General features: G+C 42.9%; 2 protein-coding genes across 2 annotated transcripts; both read right to left on the bottom strand.

Moving 5' to 3' along the window:
- Window positions 1-7,260: 7,260 nt before the first annotated feature.
- LOC125371790 (uncharacterized serine-rich protein C215.13-like) lies at window positions 7,261-8,550 on the bottom strand. Its single transcript, XM_048380577.1, has one exon. It carries the CDS (start codon window positions 8,548-8,550, stop codon window positions 7,261-7,263), a length of 1,290 nt encoding a protein of 429 aa, XP_048236534.1.
- A 2,226-nt stretch (window positions 8,551-10,776) lies between these two features.
- Window positions 10,777-11,999, bottom strand: LOC125371789 (hepatitis A virus cellular receptor 1-like). The gene is made up of 2 exons (XM_048380570.1): window positions 11,611-11,999; window positions 10,777-11,434 (listed from the first exon to the last, which is right to left on the bottom strand). Exons 1-2 carry the CDS (start codon window positions 11,997-11,999, stop codon window positions 10,777-10,779), a joined length of 1,047 nt encoding a protein of 348 aa, XP_048236527.1.
- Between the last annotated feature and the right edge of the window lie 4,334 nt (window positions 12,000-16,333).

Raw genomic sequence — 16,333 nt, 5'->3', positions numbered from 1 at the left:
GTATTCAGACTTAACCCGCAATATATTCAACATTTAGTCACTACCCCCTCTCAAGGACCAATGATTGAGACCAGGAGACCTATATCAGTGTACGGACGGCTGAAGGTTCAGTGCTTCTGCCGACAACAAGTGCCTGATTAATTTAAGAATTTTCAATTAAGAAAATTACATGGTACATGCATAGATAACCTGACACATACTGTTGCAGCGCTGGCACATGCTTAGGTAGCCTGACACACAGTGTTGCAGTGCTGACACGTGCATAGGTAGCCTGACACACAGTATTGCAGCGATGACACGTGCACAGATAGCCTGACACACAGTGTTGCAGCGCTGACACTTACATAGGTAGTCTGACACACAGTATTGCTGCACTGACATGTGCATAGATAACCTGACACACAGTATTGCAGCGCTGACACGTGCATAGGTAGCCTGACACACAGTATTGCTGCACTGACATGTGCATAGATAGCCTGACACACAGTGTTGCAGCGCTGACACTTGAATAGGTAGCCTGACACACAGTATTGCAGCGCTAAAACATGCATAGATAACCTGACACACAGTATTGCAGCGCTGACACTTGAATAGGTAGCCTGACACACAGTATTGCTGCACTGACACGTGCAGTGCATAGGTAGCCTGACACACAGTGTTGCATCGCTAAAACATGCATTGATTACCTGACACACAGTATTGCTGCACTGACACGTGCATCGGTAGCCTGACACACAGTATTGCTGCACTGACACGTGCATAGGCAGTCTGACACACAGTGTTGCAGCGCTAAAACATGCATAGATAACCTGACACACAGTATTGCAGCGCTGACACTTGAATAGGTAGCCTGACACACAGTATTGCAGCGCTGACACTTGAATAGGTAGCCTGACACACAGTATTGCAGCGCTAAAACATGCATAGATAACCTGACACAAACAGTGACAATATTGAGTAGAAGTACAAGTACAGTACAATGCAAGTGACATCGACAGGTTGACAAGCTGTTGCTTCATGCACTACACTTGACTGAGATGAATGAAATGACAATAGATAAGATGTACAGGCGCGTAAAAGTAAATAAGTGAATAACAGCATTGTCAATACCGATGAAACAACTATACATAACATTAACAAGTTGAGCGGAGGTGCCGGCTCGTACACACAAAATAAAGGTGAGCGGAGATTCCGGCTCATACACAAGGAACACGGGAAGAGTTTCCACCGAGCGGCACATCCTGCCCGCGGTCGCCCTTGCAGTCGGAATACCAGACTGCTAGATCACAGGTATCACATTGAAACAGACAATAAACATTGTTGAAGTAAAGTACACTGATGACGTAAGGACAAAAACATAATGTGCGTAAAGCGTTGTCGTTTGCATATGAAAGTAATATTTTCATGATAACAGTAAGATCTTTGAAATTGGGAGTCTTATATTGTGAGCCTAGACTCGACAAGGCTAGCAGATGTGAAGTGTGATCTGCGCTAAAAAGTAGAATGTGTATGCAAAACCTAACCAACTTCAAAAGTCTAAACTGGAATGTAATGAAAAATTCAATCATGTGAAATTGTCTTGAAGATATTTGAACGAATCGTATTTTGTGTGCCAGAGACCATTTACGGTTGATCGCACGAATATACATAATTTTCGCCGGTATCATAATTAAGCACAAAATCACGTCGGCAAAACGAAGAAGTAGGATATAGACTGTATACACAATCTCCACTGAATAAGCTTGGTAAGCAACGAGGCTCCCTAACTTATTATACTTCTACAATCGCTGCTACTACATCGATTTTATCAGTTTTCACAAAGAGTACAAATAATTTCAGTGCTTACATACTCAAAAAGGAATAAATGAAGATATAAGCAGGAAATTGTAGGGTATTGGATAACTTTGTGAAAGCTATTGTCTATAGTAATGGTTATAGGGCCACAAATTAAAAGTAAAATCCTTGAAACCGGGAGTCTGATTTGTATGGGATGACTCGGAACCCGCAGATATCGTGGATCTGCACTAAATGCGTATAAGCGTAGGGTGTAGGACATGAATAGAGTAGGAGCTTAGCCAATTTCAAAAACTTAATCTGATAAGGATGTACCTCTGATAACAATACATAGATTGCAATACATACTCATTAAAGAAAAACATGACAAAATTTTAAGACAACGAAACAATAATACCCGATTACATAACATACCTTATATGAAAAAGAATGTCCGTAGGAATACGTATAGGCACAGTACACATTGAGATTTGGAACGAAAGTTCAAATATATTGTCACACACACATATATCGGTAGGCACTTGCTAAAGAATCTTGACGATGGTCGACTTGATCTTGAGTGTTGGTAGCATGGTTACATGAATATTGTCTGGATGTCGTTGTTGCTGACGTTCGGTTAGGCTGGGCTGCTGTCTGCTGCTGACGATCGGGTTGGCTGGGCTGCTGTCTGTTGCTGACGATTGGGTTGGCTGTGCTGCTGTCTGTCGTTTCTTCGTTTTCCCGTCAAGATGGCGGCTTGACGCTGCTTTTGTCTCCCATCACCTCTGAACTACCATTTGCTTTGCTGCGAGTTAGGGTAGGGGGATCGTGCGTGAGTCACAGCAAACTCACGCTACCCGGATTCTCCACCAATTAAGACAGCCTTTTTGGGGTGATCCCAATAACTGTCAGGCCTCGGTTTGGGGAATTAGCTATTGGGAGCTAGCCTTGAAACAGGAGAGAAGAGAGCTGTGAGGTCCTTAGGGTTTATTCAAGCAAGTGTGCTATCATTCAAGTTACATCAATTAATATATAATAGTGACGTACAATCATAATAATGATAATAATATGCTAACACATTGTCCATCTAATAAAGGCATAATAATAAAGGCAATGTATTTAAATTGGAGTATGTATGGTAACATTATACAACAGATGCAGTATTTACTAGAATAATAACCGTAATGCTAAATAACATTTCTTAACAGCTAAATTGAGTAGTCGTAACATTTTAATAGAGCATGTACGGTAGACTGCACAAACTGCTTAGATGAGGAACATGACATTTACTTGAAAAGACGGTAAACATTAATATTTGTGGTTTCAGTAATAATTATCACAACATAATAATTTCGGCTAATACGGAAAGTAAATACTTGATCTAAATAAAGATACGAATGTACGCGGTAGAAGACATAGCTCGGTTTTAGTTAGTGTAATTATTAGTTTTAGTGGTGATTACTTTGGTGACTATGGTAATGAATCACGGCGGCTATGTTGCTATTGACTACGCACATTTCCTATATATATACGGAGCTAGACGATAACAGCTAATGGAGTGAATACGGCAATTGTATACTTAAACGATGCGCATTTAAATGTACGTTGTTATGAAGTATAAAAGATGACTATAACACTGTTTAAATGACTACGGTAATAAAATTGTAGTATAGGTTGTGTTGTACCGTATGCAACTATATGAGGAAAGGGACTCTTTACAAGTATATTCAAATACTTACTTAATGAGGATAAAACCTAAGAAATATGGAATGCGTTGTTATAGCCTATTCTGTAAGCGCACACGGAAGGTAAAGCTGCTCATATAACCTTTGATCGGTGGACTGTCGGAAAATATGGACTAACCGACCTACGTATAGAATAAATCTTGCTTGAAACAGTTGTGTTAACTCTAGGAACCGTTTTGTGACTAAGCTACATGTACGCTATGCTACTGCACGGAAATATAAACTGTATATGCATCTGGTATTTTGAACAGATGATGTTAGACATAGAAGGAGAAAATAATCATGGATGTCGAAATATAGGAGAGAACTATTGGTGCCGCATATTAATGACACATAAACTGGAGGAGCCCACGACGCATTACACTTCGAATAACACTGGGAAATTACTGTGTATTAAACAGTAAATAATATATATAATGAGCAGTCATTTAGAACTTGTACAGAGTAGATTGAGAGTTACAATATGGCAGCACTGATTCAACTTAACTATAACATTTTCTAGACAATAATAACAATGAAATAAGAAGTTTAGTCATAAAATAGGAATATTTAAATGTTTCTTACCTTGAAACAAGAGAGAAGAGAGCTGTGAGGTCCTTAGGGTTTATTCAAGCAAGTGTGCTGAGGACCAACACCCAAGGAGTTATATACCCCACAGCTCTACTCTTATCACATTAACAATTACTTTGAAGTTGTAATTTCGGTCTCTGTTATCTGTCAAAGTTGACTACACAAAAGACTACACAAAAGCAGGTGGTAATAGAATGGTATCAGTATTGCCTGAGAAGAGTTTATTTTAATTACAGTTTAAGATGGTGGTCAAAACCTGCGCCAGCTGGTAACAAAACATTTATCAAGAGAACAAGGGCCGGGGCGGACGTACGCGCCGACTTTATCTATGATTATGTAATTTACTGTTCGCGTGAATGAGCTTGCCAAGGAGCAGCCGTCATGGTCGACCAGTGGCGATAAAAACGAGAAATACTGGTCTAGCGACTTTCGAATTTTAGAATTTCCTAGTTTAAGTTTAATTTGTTAAAAATATAAAAAGTGTAATACTGGTCTAGCGACTTTCGAATTTTAGAATTTCCTAGTTTAAGTTTAATTTGTTAAAAATATAAAAAGTGTAATGAAATATATGCACTGTAACAATACCCCTGTGCGTCGTGGAGCTTTTGTCCTCAAAAGCCAAAAGAAAAGGATTAAAATGAAGCGAATATACATAGATAATCAGAATACAATGATACAATAGATTACGTTGGACATGAACAAATGTTTGCATGAAGATAGTTTGATCAGTTGAAAACATAAGGCACACGATTTCCATTACAAAGATTCTGAAACATACCTACATATTAAACTACAAGAAAAATGACAATTTGAAGTAATGAACAAGCATTTCTGTGAAAAGGAAACCGGTTAACAAGAATATACATAATATGAGGAAAGGTTGTTGTGTGATGAGGGAGTTTTTAGCGTTCCCCAACAATTTGCCCTTACACTGTCAAACATTTCACATCACGCTAGGTCTACGATTTGAAAGTATCCGTTGTGAAATATTAGGATATAGGTGGCAAAGGGGTGCTTAAAGAGTTTGTGAATGTGCGGGAAGTGAGGCACCAGAAGGCGGTTGGATGTGCCAATAGGAAGGACACATAGTGAGTGGAAGAATTGGAATTGAGGCACACTCAAGTAAGTTGAGATTTTGAGACAAGGATGAGAAATGCTGCCCAAGGAACAGCCAAGATTCCTAACAGAATGGTAACATTGTAGTCTGTTAAGGTGGTGATGACAACGAGAGATTAACGGTAGTTGACGTGTACGTATCATAGTTAGGGATTGGAGGCAAAGCAAGGTTACTCAGGACAGGAGGCATGAATATCAGCCGAACTCAAGGATAGTGGCTCCCCATGATTGACCAAAGACAAAAAGAAACCAAAGTACAAGTCAGATGGGATGACCATTGATGCAGGAAAGTTGTGGCCACAACATTTCACTGCGTAGCACTTATAGAACACAAGGCAATTTGATTACCTGTAGGGGGTGGTCAGAGCTCATCTACCTTGACAAATGATGACTTGTTGCCAGGAGGAATAGCATGGAAGGTCACGACCTATGATTTTGCAAAATATCTGTGTTTCCGTTTCCGTCTGTGACCAGATCCTGTTCTAAATGTATGGTAATCACTTACCATTTCCGCACTAAGGTTGGAGGCAGGTTCCCAGGTGCGTTGGGGGTAACCTTCCCATTCAATTAGGTAATGAGTTACTCCTGACTTCTTTTTAGCTTTGCGTTTTACAGCATAAAGTTGATCATCTGGTTGGGCAGATGATGTGGGACTCTGTGGAATAGTGTCAGAGTTATCAGACGAGTGAGGTAGCATAATGGGATGCTCTACGGAAGTGTGCTGTGTTGTGGTAGGGTTGTCAGGATGGGAGGATGTTGACTGAGTTGGAGTTGATTGATGCCCGGCTGTTTGTGAGGCTTCTCTACGAGGATTGTCGGGCTGGGAGGCTGGCGACTGAGTGGGTGTTGCTAGATGCTGAGCTGGTTGTGCAGGTTGTCTTCGAGGGGTTGGAGGTGTATAAGTTTTAAGTCTGTTGGCATGAATGAAGGATTTATGTTCTTTGTTTGTGTTAGTGTTCAGTAGTTTGAATGTATGGTTTAGACTGATGCGAATGATTCTGTAAGGTCCTATCCATTTCTTTGACAGTTTGGGGGAAAGGCCAGTTTTGAGACAGTTGGATCAGTCATGAGAACCTGATCAACAACTGCAAATGAAGGTTTCTTGGCTCTGATATCCTGAAGATTCTTGCTTTTATCCTGAGCAGCAGACACGTTGTCCTTTGCAAGGGATTTTGCCACATTCAGATTTTTCAAGAGATCTTGAAGATGACCCTGTGCATCTTTGCCGAGGGTAGATTTAGGCAGCAAGGTTGTGTCAAAAGGAAGATTCATTTCCTTTCCAAACAGAAGGTAGTGTGGTGAATACCCTGTAGATTGACAAGGTACATTGCACATGGCCATCATAACACATGGAATGAGTTTGGCCCAATTGGTCTGATCAGGGTCAGCATATGTTCGGAGAGCCTGCTCTATGACACTGTTCCTCCTTTCACACATCCCATTAGTCTGGGGGTGGTAGGACGAAGTGTAGTAGTGCTTGATATCGAGGAGTTCACAGAGAGCATTTACTAGCTTGGAAGTGAACTGCCTACCTCTGTCAGTAAGAAGTGTATGGGGAGCACCAAACTGTGAGAAAACCTCAGTGAACAGGATTGATGCAACCTCGGAGGCTTCTTGGGTGCGCATAGGGAAACCTTCAGTCCAGCGTGAGAAGGAATCAACTGCAAGGAGAACATACTTATAACCTTCCTTAGTCTCAGGCAATGGCCCGAGGATGTCAACATGGAGACGAGAGAATGTGTCCTCAATAGGCATGGGCACCATTGGTGCTGGCTTGGCATTTGTCCTTCTTTTGGAGCGTTGGCAGTCATCACAGGACTTGACATAATTCTCAATATCCTGGTATAAGCCTGGCCAGTAATACTTTGTGAGTATTGTCTGACGAGTGGCATCTCGTCCCAAGTGGCAACCACCAGCTTTGGAATCATGGTAGGCAAAAATAAGCTCTTTGCGACGGCAGACAGGGACAGCTAGCTGTGTTACCATAGGAGGGCGATTGTTTTTCTGACCTCTATGTTTTGCATGATAGAAGTGGTACAGAATACCATCACGTATGTCATACTCTTGAGCAAGGCCAGTTAGACCCTTGACTTGAACATCTGTATAGGTGTATCTGTATTTCACCTTTTTCAATGTAGTCCATGATTGGACGAAGGTCAGGGGATTTACGTTGCTTTTCTGCCAAGTCTTTATCATCAAGATCAGTTCCTATAACAAAGACCATAGGGCCTGAAGGAGGATCGTGAGGACCCGACTTGTAGACAAAGTCTACAGATATAGAGGATGTTATGTCATCTCTACTGATATCTTCTGATGAGACACTGTGTGAGTCAAGAGTGTCATTGTCAATGTTTGTATGCTTTGGAAAGTTGTTTTGTGGAGATGAACATGATTTGGTTGAAGAGGAAGAAGACCTCAGTTGGCTGGAGGGACGAGACATGAATGGTAGTTTGGTGTGGACACTGTTGTTGGAGGATTTTGTAGCAGTGGTGAACGACTTGTTTGTCTTCTTGTCAGTAGGTGGCATGGGACTTGGATGAGCATGGCTGGCTGGTTTGTGAGATAAGGCTGTTGAGGGTGTAGACCTCATATTGCCTGCTTTTGAATAAGCATATTGGCGAGTGAAGGAAGTTGAAGGTGTAGACCTCTTGTTGTCGGAGTGAGAATTAGCATGTTGGAGAGAAGAGGCAGTCGAGGGTGTAGGCCTCATGTTGCCTGCATTGGGATTGGCGTAATGGCAAGAATGAGCAGTCGAGGGTGTAGACCTCTTGTTGTCTGCATTGGGATTGGCATAATGGGAAGAATGGGCAGTCGAGGGTGTAGACCTCTTGTTGCCTGTATTGGCATTGGCATAATGGTGAGAAGTGGCAGTCGAGGGTGTAGACCTCTTGTTGCCTGTATTGGGATTGGCATAATGGAGAGAAGAGGCAGTCGAGGGTGTAGACCTCTTGTTGCCTGCATTGGGATCGGCATAATGGGGAGAAGTGGCAGTCGAGGGTGTAGACCTCTTGTTGCCTGTATTGGGATTGGCATAATGGGGAGAAGTGGCAGTCGAGGGTGTAAACCTCATGTTGCCTTGGTGATGAGGGAATGACACTTTGGGGCTGCTTGATGGTGACATCGAATGTGAAATTGGAGTGGATAAGAGTGGAGATGAAGCAGTGGCAGCTACTTGTGCATATGTGCGGGTTGATGAGATGGGTTCTGTTGAAATGGGTGGGGAGGGTATATCATCAGTGTTAGGTTGATGTACTTGCTCTGCATGAGGAATGCGAGATAAGGCATCTGCATTTGTGTTGGCTTTGCCTGGCCTGTGTATGATCTCAAAATCATACTCTTGCAGCATTAGGGACCATCTACTAAGGCGACCAGAGTCATGTTTGGTTTTCTTAAGCCAAGTCAGAGCTTTGTGGTCTGTGTAAACAGAAAATGATCCATTTGCAAGGTACACCCTGAAGTTTTTAATACCTTCTAGGACGGCCAGGCATTCTAGATGTGTGATACCCCAATTCTTTTCAGCAGTATGGAGAGAGCGACCACCATAACATATTACATGTTCTCTACCTTGAGAATCAAGTTGGCCTAAAATGTACCCTATTGCAGTTTGAGATGCATCAGTTGTGAGGATGAAGGGTTGGTTTTGGTCAGGGTATGCGAGGATAGGAGCAGATGTAAGGGCATGTTTTAGCTTTTCAAATGCCTGTTGACAATTGTATGACCATTCGAAAAATGCATCTTTTTTCAGAAGATTGTAAAGAGGGGAGGCAATGCCAGAAAAGTTTGCTACAAATTTCCGATAATATGATGCCAAACCTAGGAAATGACGCACATCATGGACATTTTTAGGAGGTGGAATCTGTGTGACTGAATCTATTTTGGAAGGATCAACATGGATGCCATCTTTGCTGAAGATATGCCCTAAGTAGGTAACTTGTTTGGTTGCGAATTTACATTTGCTGGGTTTTAGAGTGAGGCCTGCTTCTCTGATCTTTTGGAATACTGCCTTGAGGTGATTCAGATGTTCCGAAAAGGTTTTAGAAAATATTATTATGTCATCGACATATATCAATATGTAACGCCAATTCATCTCTTTTAGTGCCTCTGAAATGGTTTGCTGAAATGCCATAGGAGCATTTTTGAGGCCGAAAGGAAGGCGATTCCATTCAAAAACACCATCAGGCGTAATGAAGGCGGACTTGTGTTTTGTATCTGGGTGGAGTGGTATTTGCCAAAAGCCACTAGCACAATCTAGGACACTAAAGATTTTGGCATGGCTGTCACCTACGGCATCAACGACATCTTCAAAACGTGGCAGAGGAAAAAAAATAGGCTTAGTAACTGCATTGAGGCGTCTATAATCTACGGCAAAGCGGTAAGAGCTGTCACGTTTCTTAACCATGACAACAGGTGAGTGCCACTCAGAAGAACTAGGTTGAATGATATTGGCATCTAACATTTCTTTTACCTGTATTGAACATTCTTTTCTAATGGCTGCGTTTTGCCTGTAAAAAGGGAGTCTCATCGGTCTGGCATCACCTGTTTCTATTCTGTGTTGATGTAAGTGGGTGTGTCCTAATTCTGACCAATCTGAGGCAAAAACTGACCTTTGTGATTGGAGAAATGCACGTAAATGTGTTTGTTGTTCATGTGTGAGGTCAGCATCACTAAGATCAAAGTCAATGTCCTGTGAATGTGTTGTGTTAGCAGTTGTAGAAGTAGGGGGATCAGAATCAGAAGTGTCAGGAAGGTCAAGGACAGATGTGGGGTCAATCTCTGAGGCTACAGCAACCACTGTTTTTGAATATAAAGTGACATGGCTGTCACTCGCATTAAGCAATCTCATGCAAGCTGATTTTGGATTGTTGGTTATAAGGCACTTAGCACCTTGGAGCTGCATGTCATTTAATGCCGGAACTGGTTCAAGAAGAAAAACTTGACCTTGTTGACAATGAGAAATTTTGATGGGAATGTCTGCTTGAGAGTGTGGAGGAATAATTAGCCTCCATTGATTGATGCCAGAGAGACTGAAACAAGACCTTCGTGTATGTGAAGGCATTTTGAGGGCAGGTCTATAGTGACTTTGTTTAATTCAAGGAAGTCAATTCCTAAGATGAGAGAGTGATGTAAGTTGTGAAAGACATGAAAGATTTGGGAGAGGTAGATATGCCCTATGTTAATGTCAAGAGAGACAGAGCCTAGCACAGAATGTTTTTCACCACCTACACCTATGATTTCGGTTAGGTGAGATGGGCGTAAATGAGAGGGTTTGATGCCAACCTTGTTTAAGTAGCCCATGCTGACACAGCTAACTGATGCACCTGTGTCAACAAGAGCTGTAGTTCTCACTTGTTTCACCTTGACATGAACAGTGTTCTTTGTCTAGGGAGCCACAAGTGATACAAAGGCTGACTCTTGCCTGACCCCAGAACGATGAGTATCAGGTATGAGTCCCTGTGGCTGTCGATATTGTGTAAAGTATGCGCGCATGCATACTTTTGCATGGTGACCTATGCGTGAGCAATAATTACAGACTGTATTTCTATGAGGGCAATTGTGAGGGAACCGAAAAAACTCACCACATCCGCAACATCTGCCTCGAAGGTGCTGTGGAATTGGCAGACGTTGACTGTTGCTGGAGCTGTACGGGTAGAAGGATGGCGTCTGTTGTTGTTGCTGTGCTGTGTGGTGGGGCTGAGGTGGTGGGACTGCATACTCCTTCTGTGGTGGCTGATAGTGCTGTGGTGATGGTTGGTATTGTTCCTGTAGTGGTTGATATTGTTCCTGCCGTATCTGGTATTGATGTTGTAGTGGTTGGTACTGCTGTGGTGGTGGTTGGTATTGTTCCTGTGGTGACTGGTATGGTTCCTGTGGTGGTTGGTATGATTCTTGTGGCGACTGGTATGGTTCCTGTGGTGACTGGTATGGATCCTGTGGTGGTTGGTATTGTTCCTGTGGTGACTGGTATGGTTCCTGTGGTGACTGGTATGGTTCCTTTGGTGGCTGGTATGGTTCCTGTGGTGGTTGGTATGATTCTTATGGTGACTGGTATGGTTCCTGTGGTGACTGGTATGGATCCTGTGGTGGTTGGTATTGTTCCTGTGGTGACTGGTATGGATCCTGTGGTGGTTGGTATGGTTCCTGTTGTGGTTGCTGGTGGTATCTTGGTGATGGGGAGGGTGGCTGTTGCTGGACCTGGGGCTCGTGCTGCTGATGGTGGGATGAGGGAGTTGCTGATTGTACAGCACAGACTTTGTTTGTAGTGATCAGCATGGTCACCAAGTTCGTTAATTGCTCAACTTGTTGGACCAAGCTGACCTCTTCCTTGCTTGGGGCCTGCGATTGTACAGCCAGTTGGTCATGGTGACGAACCTCATCCAGGGTCAGTGGCTCCTTCATATACACCCACTGCTTAATCTGTGGGAGTAGCCCATTGATTGCAATGGCTACTATCACAGATTGTGGTAAGCAGGAGTGTAACGCGGATGCTTGGACCCTGGTGATGAAGTCTCCAACGTCCTCCTGTTTCTTCTGTGTCATGTCAAGAAGACTCAAATTGAAAGCTGGCGAACTTCGGAATCGTTGCTGAAAGGCTGCTTTCAGCAAGTGGATGTCCAGCTGTGTGTGCGCAGGCAGGTCCCTGAACCATACTTTAGCAGCTCCGTCCAGGTAGAAGGGCAGAATTCTACAGGATTGGGTGTCTGTGTGACGATGGAGGAAGTTGAAATTGTAGAAATCTGCCCACCAACTTTCAGCATCCTGCTGACCTGTGTATTTGGGGAGATGTATCTGTGCCATTATTGGGGGTTGTTGCTGGGTAAGATGAGACTGACTGTGTTGTTGCTTCTGTAGGAGACGATGGTGTCAGCGGGCATAGTGTGGTGTCAAGCCGTGGAGGGGGTGGTGGTAGTGTGGAGTCAGGTACAGGTAACGTCACAGTCTCAACTTGTATTTCTCAAGGCTGGCTCCAGGCACCGAGGATCGAACGTCTCCACCAATTAAGACAGCCTTTTTGGGGTGATCCCAATAACTGTCAGGCCTCGGTTTGGGGAATTAGCTATTGGGAGCTAGCCTTGAAACAGGAGAGAAGAGAGCTGTGAGGTCCTTAGGGTTTATTCAAGCAAGTGTGCTGAGGACCAACACCCAAGGAGTTATATACCCCCACAGCTCTACTCTTATCACATTAACAATTACTTTGAAGTTGTAATTTCGGTCTCTGTTATCTGCCCTGGGCTGTCAAAGTTGACTACACAAAAGCAGGTGGTAATAGAATGGTATCAGTATTGCCAGAGGAGAGTTTATTTTAATTACAGTTTAAGATGGTGGTCAAAACCTGCGCCAGCTGGTAACAAAACATTTATCAAGAGAACAAGGGCCGGGGCGGACGTACGCGCCGACTTCATCTATGATTATGTAATTTACTGTTCGCGTGAATGAGCTTGCCAAGGAGCAGCCGTCATGGTCGACCAGTGGCGATAAAAACGAGAAATACTGGTCTAGCGACTTTCGAATTTTAGAATTTCCTAGTTTAAGTTTAATTTGTTAAAAATATAAAAAGTGTAATGAAATATATGTACTGTAACACATGCATAGATAACCTGACACCCAGTATTGCAGCGCTGACACGTGTATCGTTAGCCTGACACAGAGTATTGCAGCGCTGACATGTGCATAGATAACCTGACACACAGTATTGCAGCGCTGACACTTGCATAGGTAGCCTGACACACAGTATTGCAGCGCTGACACGTGCATAGGTAGCCTGACACACAGTATTGCAGCGCTAAAACATGCATAGATAACCTGACACACAGTATTGCAGCGCTGACACGTGTATCGTTAGCCTGACACAGAGTATTGCAGCGCTGACATGTGCATAGATAACCTGACACACAGTATTGCAGCGCTGACACTTGAATAGGTAGCCTGACACACAGTATTGCAGCGCTGACACTTGAATAGGTAGCCTGACACACAGTATTGCTGCACTGACACTTGCATCGGTAGCCTGACACACAGTATTGCTGCACTGACACATGCATAGATAGCCTGACACACAGTATTGCTGCACTGACACGTGCATAGATAGCCTGACACACAGTATTGCTGCACTGACACGTGCATAGGTAGCCTGACACACAGTATTGCAGCGCTGGTACATGCAACCCCTAATTTTGTTGAAGAGTTTAGAAAATAAGCATTCATGTTGTATAATTGATCTAAGTTTGAATACTCATTAAAGCCTAAACAAACCTATTTTCAGTTGATCATCGCGTATGATCATCCCGTATGGTGTTCTTAACCCAATGTGGATATGCTTGTCGTAAGGGGCGAGTAAATGAATCGGAGGATCTACCTCGGTGACTTGGTTGACTGCATGTCATCGTGTCCTAGTTGCGTGGATCGATGCTCATGATGTCAGTCACGAGATTGTCATGTCCGGACTCGATTATTTGAACATATTCACGTCATCATAAGGCTTGAGTATTGTGCGGGGATAAACAACAAACAAACAAATTTTAGTCTTAGAGTACAAATGTTTTCCTCTTCAAAACTATGTTTCTTCTGAAAATAGTCGGGAAATTATTTAGAGAAACGAAGCATAATCCCTTTAACTTTATTCTAAAGGCAAGCAATGAACAAATAAGCACACTATATGTGGGCAGTATGTAATTGGTTTACTGACAGCCAGCAGTTCATCATTTAAACCGACCTCCCGGATATAGAGCGGAAGTTGAAGCTGAATGATTGGTAATTTGCTTCAATGTCCGTGTGTATTTCTTAGGCGCCTGCTTGACACTAGTTATGAGGAAATGAATTAACCTTTTAGAAAATGTGTACCAGAGTAGTACCCCAAGGCTCAATCACTAACATGTTTGGTTCTGTGACGTCAGAAGTCGTGCTTTCGATGCCCTTTCATCACTCAACCTGGTAATACTTGCGCCAGATTCACCTGCAAATCGTCCCGTCAGTTATGTGGCAGTAGTAACATCTTTATAAATGTCACATTTCAGCTATCAACTGAACAGGAAGTCGTTTGTGGTTGATTTTAATGATCTGGGTAACAGAAGTAGTTGAAACAATCGGGTTATTGTTAAAAGTAGAAATGCTGCGGCAGTTGACATCATGAAGAGAAACACGTGTTCAGTTGTGTTTGCGTAGAAAGCGAAATATAAACTTTCTGTGCTAGCATTAGCCATGGAACACATAAGAAATCTGAAACAAGCATGTGTGATGAGGTGATTCCAAATTGAAACGACGAGGTTAACACATAAATCGGTTCTCACAGAACTAAATTGTGAAACTAGTAAATAACCACAGGAGTTCAATGAACAATCAATATATCATCCAGGGGTAGAAAGTTTGCATGCAGGAAAAGCTTTCTTTAAAATGGACAAATTATCTGGTGCTTGTCAAATGTCTTACAAAGGTAAGAAGCAGGTGAAAGATGCGGTTTGCATCTTCTTATAACACTACACCTGCACCAATGCCATTTGCATCAACTAGACTAGAGAGTTAGTGAGTGTGCCCTGGCAGTGGTTATCCCAAAGACATTTTGTAACTTTGTTCAACAAATTCGAGAGAGGGGACGCTACACCAGAGACAGTTTGACAGGCGTTAATGTTGTAACCAGTAATACCCAGAAATCCTATAACGTTCGTTTTGCTTGTTGGAACTAGACAATTTGTAATACACTCTACTTTTACCTCAATCGATTGTGCATGACCTTGACCGACTACATGACCTAAAAAGATAGCATGAGCCTGAGCAAATTTTATATTTTGAACAAAATTACAATCCACTTTGCCTCTGATATACGTTGTAAGTCGCTATACAGGCCTGAAATGTCATTGATGAGGCTTTGAAAGGTAGCCAGTGCATTTTTTTTAATTCAACTGACATACTTTGCACTGATAAAGTACATCTGGTGCATCGGCCTGCACGCTGAGTCAGTAGGACCCGGTTTCACAAACAATGCATCACTTTCACCGTAAATAGATGAACAAACTCGTGAATAATATCTGACATCTGTCTCTGTTGTTCTGAAGTAAGGTGAGCTTGTTTAATATCAAGATTGCTTAACACCTCAGTGTGTATAGGACGAGGCTAAACCTTCTCCCCAAAATCATCAAACTAGCTCACGTGCTCACTGGTAAATTCCGAATTGCACTCATCTGATACAGATTCAATTGGCCGACTTGGTGGCACTGTTTCAGACCTATCATGATGTGGCTATATCATTTTATTTTCGGCATTTTACGGCTTGGACAGTGAGGTTAGCTGTCATTTTGTCCAGCGATAACTTCAAGCAAGGGACGAACACAATCAATAATGACCAGAGTGAATGGATCTTCAAACGCTGGGTTCAAAGGGTCGTGTGTGTGTGTGTGTGTGTGTGTGTGTGTGTGTGTGTGTGTGTGTGTGTGTGTGTGTGTGTGTGTGTGTGTGTGTGTCCGTGTGTGTGTGTCCGTGTGTGTGTGCCCGTGTGTGTGTGCCCGTGTGTGTGTGTGTCCGTGTGTGGGTGTGGGTGTGTGTCCGTGTGTGTGTGTCCGTGTGTGTGTGTGGGTGTGTGGGGTGTGTGTTCTGATTAGGTTTTCCTACCTCCTGACTTGCAAAACAATTCTTACAAAACTGTGAAACAAAACATAGCAGCTACAAGATACATGGCCACTCCCAGTGTCAGTATACCATATACCAGGAAAGGGGTGTAACGAGGCCAAATCAAAGCTGTATTTTTTTTAGCTAGCGTCTTAAGAAGCTCAAATTATCGTGATTTTTCTATTCCGATCCAAAATACCAGCTCAGGATTTGTACATCTAACTTACCGATTTACTTGTTTATTGGAACGTGCACACAAATTCCACGCGATGGGACCTGTCAGCCCGCCCATCGTTATTCTTTCCGCGTCGCATAAACCTGATGGTATAATGAGTTTACGTACATTAATACTTTTCAATAATCCCTTTGCCGTGCCCCGTCCGCCATAGACGACCTTGGCCTTGACATACCCCGCACCAATACCCTATAACAAAACATCCGCATTAGACACTTCCGAAAATGGCAGGACGCCCTCCAACAGCAAAGACTGGGTCCCAATGTTCCTTCCTAACAACAGCAGCGTTTGGGAGCTG

This window comes from Haliotis rufescens, unplaced genomic scaffold, assembly GCF_023055435.1.
Source record: "Haliotis rufescens isolate VD_foot unplaced genomic scaffold, xgHalRufe1.0.p SCAF_1, whole genome shotgun sequence".
Classification (NCBI taxonomy): domain Eukaryota; kingdom Metazoa; phylum Mollusca; class Gastropoda; order Lepetellida; family Haliotidae; genus Haliotis; species Haliotis rufescens.
Note: the sequence above shows the minus strand (reverse complement) of the source record. Positions and strands in the feature narration are given on the sequence as shown.